General features: G+C 34.3%; 2 protein-coding genes across 2 annotated transcripts; both read left to right on the top strand.

Annotated features, from left to right (window-relative positions):
• Positions 1-506: 506 nt before the first annotated feature.
• On the top strand, positions 507-3053 carry LOC109815050 (expansin-A10). Its single transcript, XM_020379634.3, has 3 exons — positions 507-733; positions 1047-1359; positions 2188-3053. The coding sequence occupies exons 1-3, from the start codon at positions 604-606 to the stop codon at positions 2492-2494; spliced, it is 750 nt and encodes a 249-aa protein (XP_020235223.1). The 5' UTR covers positions 507-603; the 3' UTR covers positions 2495-3053.
• Positions 3054-4593: 1540 nt separating this feature from the next.
• Positions 4594-6721, top strand: LHCA4 (light-harvesting chlorophyll-protein complex I subunit A4). Its single transcript, XM_020379633.3, has 3 exons — positions 4594-4862; positions 5689-6104; positions 6436-6721. Exons 1-3 carry the CDS (start codon positions 4657-4659, stop codon positions 6570-6572), a joined length of 759 nt encoding a protein of 252 aa, XP_020235222.1. The 5' UTR covers positions 4594-4656; the 3' UTR covers positions 6573-6721.
• The last annotated feature ends 876 nt before the right edge of the window (positions 6722-7597 follow it).

Here is a 7597-nt window from a genome sequence, read left to right as displayed (position 1 = left end):
CAAAGGCCAATTCACATTCAATCTACAACGTACAACATTTAATGAAAAAGAAGTTTGTGTTCACTCACACATGTAACAAATTAATTGGCCAAATTCAGTTAATGAGGAAATCAGACTATATATGCCAAAATCAGCTGTGGTAACTGGTAAATTGAAAGCTAGTGACCTGTATGTAGGCTTCATTAAGAGTAAATGTCTTTGACTCGTTTCTTACTAGTGTTAATTAATGACACTTTGTACTTTAATTTGCACATGCATGAGCGTATAGTGTAATTGTTTGAAATTGGAATCAAAGTTATGGGTAGTAGCAAATCCATACCAAAACACACACACAAAAGGAATTTACAACCACGTGGTTTGAGGAATGATAATAAAAAATGAAATAGCTGCACTTGGCGGTTTGGTGTCCCCACACTTGAAAGTGTGTCACTTTGTTGGTTAATTAAGAAAGAACCCTTTTTCTCTCTCACAACATCTATTTAAACCCCACCTATGTTCCTCTATTTTCCTCATAACTCATACTCTCTTTTGTTCTCTCTAGCTATATTAAGTTGTTACTCTATTTATATATCATTCATATATCATTTGAGAAGACTAAAAAAGATGGCGCTTTTGGGGCTTCTCAGCTTGGTGGGGTTTCTTTCTCTGGCTTCACCTGTTTCTGCTTCTGGTTATGGTTGGATGAATGCTCATGCAACCTTCTATGGTGGGGGTGATGCCTCTGGCACTATGGGTGAGTACACTTCATATTTAATTGTCACTTATGTCATGCCATGCCACATAAAATGCACATTTTGTTAATTACAAGAAACAAAATGAATTTTTTTTCTTCACAATTTTAGATTTTATGTTAGCAAAAATACTTATATACAAAATGATAAATTCTCTAACTAAAACTGAAATTTTATCTCAATGTTATACTTAATATTTAATAAAATGATTTATTATATATATATATTATTGATAGAAAAATAATACTAAAAAGCTTGAACTACATGAATGCATTCTAACTTTATCTACATGCACTTTAATTTAATATGTTGCAGGTGGAGCATGTGGATATGGGAACTTGTACAGCGAGGGCTATGGAACAAACAGTGCTGCATTGAGCACAGCTTTGTTCAACAATGGTTTAAGCTGTGGGGCATGTTTCGAGATTAGGTGTGTTAATGACAGAAAGTGGTGCCTTCCACACTCAGTTGTGGTAACTGCAACCAACTTCTGTCCCCCAAACAATGCCCTTCCGAATAATGCAGGTGGATGGTGCAACCCTCCCCTTCACCATTTCGACCTTTCTCAACGTGTCTTCCAACAAATTGCTCAATACAAAGCTGGAATAGTGCCTGTGGCTTACCGAAGGTACTTAATTATACATGATTATCATTTATTATTTGCAGGGTATTTTGGAATTTAATTTATTATCAGAATATTATTATATTGTCTGCACTGCACTGCTTGACTCATCTAATCTAATGCCTTAGAAAACAAAAGTCTAGTAATTGTCGATTTTGACACATTTAGGCACTGGACCCGTGTCTGAACCTTAGTAACGAATCTTTTTCAGTTCCTTTGTGCTGATTCATGTTTTTAAGGCCTTTTTTGGCCCAAGGAATATTATATTCACAAAAATTTATATATACACAAAATTATAAATAGTTAAAGCCGGCAGTGCAGATTATGGCTGTTTAACTTTTTTTTTTAATAAAATAAACATTTTCTATTCTTTTAACATATATTTGTTTAATTTTTTTTATTTTAATTTTTTCACTTTTAATTTCTTATAATTAGTGTCCTAAGAGAACATGTTAACATTTTTCTTATATATTTACATGGCTCCGAATTATAAGTATTTCTTATCCAAAAATGTATTTTGAAAGCAGGCGAGCTAGTAGGGTTTTCCAGACTACAAGTACAACAGCTTTTTCCAAAAAAAAGAAAAAAACAGCCGTTGAGTTGTTAACTAGATTCCTTTTCTTTTCCCCTAATTTTTGGTTTGTTTTGAAATTTTTGATAAATAGATTCGCTAGTTCACGTTGTAGTGATTCTGTGACTAGGAATCGAATCGAATATATTCCATTTACCAAGTGACCGCACCCTTTTTTATCTTGATACCTAAGTTTCCCATCACTTTATTCTCCAAACATTTTGATTCATTTTCCTTTTTTGCTTTCACTATTGATAACGTAGGGTCCCTTGCCGAAAGAGGGGGGGCATCAGATTCACCATCAACGGCCACTCGTACTTCAACCTAGTCCTAGTTACCAACGTTGGAGGTGCTGGTGATGTTCATGCTGTTTCCATCAAAGGGTCAAGAACAAATTGGCAACCAATGACTAGAAACTGGGGTCAGAATTGGCAAAGCAACACTTACCTCAATGGACAAAGCCTCTCCTTTAAGGTTACCACTAGCGATGGACGCACCGTGGTCTCTTTCAATGTTGCACCCTCAACTTGGTCCTTTGGCCAAACCTTCTCTGGCCATCAATTCATCTAATTAAGGAACACAAAAAAACAACATACACCCTTTACATTATTTAGTGGCTAAAGTTATTGTATTTGTTATACTTAGTGGGAGTTTTCTTTAGTAGCAATGTATTAGAAAAGTGTCTTAGATTATACTGTGGTGGTATAATACGAGTGTTGGTATATAATAGAAAATTAAGTGATATGGTATAGGAGTTGAGTGATGGACTCATGGAAGGGCTTGTTTTAGGATGGTCCTTGTCTTTTGAATTGTGTGTGTGAGGGGTTTTGATTTGTTCTGCTCGGAATTTGAAAAGGTAGAACATAGTTTAGGTGGCAGGGGTGGATGTTTAGGGTTTACCACCCGTTGTTGTGTGGTTCGTGTTGTGTCATATCCACAAATGGAAAAGGAAAAGCGTGTTATCCTGCTAGCTTAGCAAAAGAGAATAGAATAGGAAAAAATATGAAGCATTTTTGCTTCTTTAGGAAGTTATGGATTGTGTTGATTGAACTTTATGTAGTTTAGTGAGTGTGAAAGTGAATGTATGACATAATGTAAGGAATAAAATTATGCTCCTTGTGACTTCAAAGTGTTTTTTTTTTTTTTTTTTTCCCTCAGTAAGCAGCCTTTTCCCTTGCTTATTATTTAGTTATGTGGTTTATTACCTTTTTCTTTCTTTCCTTTTTTGGGGCAGAGGGGATATTTACTTCAAATAATAAAATACTAGAATTGAAAATGATGATCAACACGCGACCCTATTAACTGTTAATAAAGAAAATTACCATATTTGATATACTTATTTTTTTAAAAACAATTTTGTCTCTTCAAATTATCTCTCAAACTGCTTTTTTCTTTCTCTACCATTTTTTTAAAAAACCCCTTTTTATAATTACAGTATCTAAAATATGGTTACACTATTTTATTATTAAGAGTTCACTTTTAAATTTTCATATTTTATTTTCAAAATATATGAAAGTACAGAGTCTTTATTACGCTAGTTTATTATAAAATCGATGAAAAATTATATTACCAATTGCTTATATACTCAATACATCATTAAAATAATATATGATAAATGACGTGAGAATCTTAATTTTTACAGGAAAATACAAGTAGTAGGTTTCATGTTAAAATAGCCTGTTCATGCATACTTTTGTTGCAGGGACGATATTATAATAATTACTAGTTATCCATAACCAATTTTGATCTATAACAGAGGAGTTATATCCAATTTGTATCTATAAAATATATAAAAATAATAATTTAATTCGATATATACATTTTTTTTAATAATTTTGTCTTTATAACAATTTTTAAACTACTTTCTTTCATTATAATAAAAAAAAAACCATTAAATCAATAGGAAAAATGAGTCAGATAATTTTAAAATAGGTTTGTTACAGAAAAAATGTTATCTGTTATTCTGTATTGATTAAATGGGCTTTCCGGCCTTTTTATATTCTTTTTGGGCTTTTTGGCCTATAGCAAAGTTTTTTTTAATAATTTTATCTTTAGAATATTTTATATTCAAAATAAAAAGTTGTCTTATAGTTTAACGATTACAAACAAATAAAATTTGAATCCAATTCTTCTATCTTTATTTTACTTATATCATAAGTTTCTTATTTTATCAGAACAAGAACAATTACAATATAAAATATAAAAAATTGTATCTATACACTCTTAAATAAGATGGGTACCATAAAATTTCTCTAAAAACCATATTTTCTAACTAAACAAACAGAGAAAGAGATCCTAAAAGAATATATTAGAAAACTTGTCACTAACAATGTAGGATTCCTCCAATACATGGATATATCTTAGCTAGAATCGACCCAAATGGTAAGCCAGTGAGCCACGTGTCTATCAATCATTGGGTGAAGATGATATTTGCACCGCTCTCATCTATCATGCCACGTGTCACTCACCGACCCCACAGAATCTTTCCCCAGCCAACAACAACGAGGAAATGGATTTGCGGATATAACCCCAAGATAAAAGGATAAGCCACAAACGCTCCTCCACCGTCCGATCTCAAATATCGCGCCAATCAACGGTCGAGCACAAACCGGACACACGAACCACAAGAATGACCCCGAAAGGAAAATAATACATATGAAATAAGCATATGGCATGCCCAAAACAAAAACCACCACATTGTTAGCATCACTATCACATCTTCCTCCTCTGCCATGGCCACCGTGACCACCCAAGCCTCCGCCGCCATCTTCCGGCCATGTGCTTCGAAAACGAGGTTTCTGACCGGCTCTTCCGGTAAACTCAACCGGGAAGTTGCTATGAGGCCAATGGGGTGCCCTCCTTCTGCCTCTTTCAAGGTTGAAGCCAAGAAAGGAGAGTGGTTGCCTGGCTTGTCCTCCCCACCTTACCTCAATGGCACGTACGTAATTATATATAATACCTTTATTTATTTTTAATATTAAATTATTAATACTTGTTCAAACTTTTATTTATGCAATTTTGTTAGTGACATTATAATTTTACGTACCATAGACTTGTACACTGCTTCTTAATAAGTTCAACTTAATTTTAGTAATCGTGCATGCCTGCTTTTATTTGTAATTTTTCTTTGACAAAGGAAGTTTTTATTTTGTTATTTACCATGTAAAATCGATTTCAACCAAGTTTTGGTTTCTGTATGTTTTTAATTTACGTGCTTCCCAGAAATGACATGCATTTCACGTACGAGGATGAATTTGGAAACTTAGTTTGTGTCAGGATCGGATTAGAAGTAGAATTTAATCACATTTTGTCATGTAATGTACGGAAAGTGTGTTAAGTTTTTTGATAATTATTTTAAGAAATTTAATTAGAAATTAGAATGTATTGACATGCATTATTATATAATTATAAATTGTTATGTATAGTAAGATAGTTTAGTTTTGTAATAAGTACACTTTAGATGATTTTAACTAGTTGGTAATATTTTTAAAAAGATTACTTGTAAGCCATATATAGAGTGATTTTATTTTTAATCGGTTAATAGTTTGGGAACTAAACTGTTAATAGACGTCACATACATAAGGACAAAAGTTTAACTAAATCAAATAATACTATATAGTCTTGAGTATAACTTTGTTGTGAACGGTAACATAAATCAAATAGTTTGCTGTTTGTGAAACTCTTTTCCTGTGTTAGTATGTATTCTTGCAACTGAAAATGGATCCATTCATTAACATATATACATGTGTTTGTGGAACTATTAGTCTTCCTGGTGACAATGGATTTGACCCTCTGGGGCTTGCTGAGGACCCAGAGAACTTGAGGTGGTATGTTCAAGCTGAGCTTGTGAATGGACGTTGGGCTATGTTGGGTGTTGCAGGAATGTTGCTTCCAGAGGTTTTCACCAAAATTGGAATCATCAATGCCCCTCAATGGTATGATGCAGGAAAATCAGAGTACTTTGCCTCATCCTCAACCCTCTTTGTCGTTGAGTTCATTTTGTTCCACTATGTGGAGATCAGAAGATGGCAGGACATTAAGAACCCTGGTTCTGTCAACCAAGACCCTATTTTCAAGCAATATAGCTTGCCCCCACATGAGTGTGGATACCCTGGTAGTGTATTCAACCCCTTGAACTTTGCACCAACTTTGGAGGCCAAGGAGAAGGAACTTGCCAATGGTATATACTATATACATACATCCTTTATTATATTCTATGCCTAAGAGTCTGGTTGAATAAATTTCTTTAGAAACATGTCATAGAAACAAAAATTAAAATAAGTTTTTTTTGCAAGTTAAAATTAGGTTGTGTATAAGTTAAAACAAGTTTTTTTTTGACAAGTTATGTGTCATAACCCAAGTTTAGCTTATGGAAAATTATATTTCATTTTTTCTTTTTATTTTTCTTTCTTAAAAGTGTTTCTTGAAAAGTTTATCTATGGCAAGAGTTTATTTATTTATTCTTTGTGTGAAATTGTGGAGCTAACCTTGTTTGGTTATGATTTATGTAGGGAGATTGGCCATGTTGGCATTCTTGGGATTCGTTGTTCAACACAATGTGACAGGCAAAGGACCATTTGATAACCTCTTGCAGCACATCTCAGACCCATGGCACAACACCATCATCAATACAATTCGTGGCTATTAAGTTTGTATGCAATGACATGATAAGCCTGTGTCCTTCTCGTGTAATGTGTCCCGAATGGATGAATTTTGAGAGAGATTTGGGCGTGATTGATAAAATCCATATCTATGTTCATGTACAGAGGAATTAAGATGGTTTTATATTGTTGTTTAGACTCGACTCCATCAATTAGTAACTAAACATGATACTCTAAAAAATTTTAAAAAATCTAATGCATCATTTCTAAAGTATGTAAATTTTACTTGCATTTATTATACAAATTTCAAATTTCAAAACTCTGCCACCAATTACAATCACAAGTGATCAGTCAAAATAACTGAAATATTTGCATTTGAACAACAAACAGCTAATACATTTGACTTATATAGATATCACGTTCAGATTACGTTACTTCTAGACCTAAGAATAGTTTAGTTGGCCCAAATCTTGATAAAAAATGTGGAACGGAGCAACTATTTGATAACACCATTTTTCGCTAGCTAGCTAGCAGTAAGAGGCGAAGCAGGGAGCAGGCGAGGGCTTCGTCGCAGTGGAAGGTTCCGTGGTGAGTTCCCACAGTCACGCGCGTGGAGAAAGACGATGCTATCAACCATCGTTTGTGCCTAAGTCCCGCGAGTTTAACCATTTCTGGAAGTGACTCTCTCAGACGCAACAGACGGGAACACAAGAACCATGTACGCAGCCCTCAACTCTGGGGTTAACTGATGCTGTCAACGTCACCATACTGCTACCGACGCTCCAAGAAACACTGCATCATACTCATCACTTTGCAACACATCAACTGTTCGACAAAATGCCCCTGTGAAATCCTACATGAGCTTTGTAATTTGGGATCTAGATCTGTTGCCTAATTATAGACCTGGTTGCTATTAAGTGTTTTCGGTAAGGCTCAAGTGGAACGCGTAATTAGTTACGGAGAAGAAGAGGAAGTGTACGCAAGGTGTTTGACAAAAGATACTGAAACTGCCAGCCTGCTTTCAACTTCACTGGTGCGTCTGGTAAGTTAAGTCTTACCCCCTTTTTTTTCA

The sequence above is a fragment of the Cajanus cajan genome, chromosome 6 (assembly GCF_000230855.2).
Source record: "Cajanus cajan strain Asha chromosome 6, NIPB_CcT2T_4, whole genome shotgun sequence".
Taxonomy (NCBI): Eukaryota; Viridiplantae; Streptophyta; class Magnoliopsida; order Fabales; family Fabaceae; genus Cajanus; species Cajanus cajan.
The sequence above is the reverse complement of the archived record's forward strand: the minus strand, read 5'-3'. Positions and strand labels throughout refer to the sequence as shown.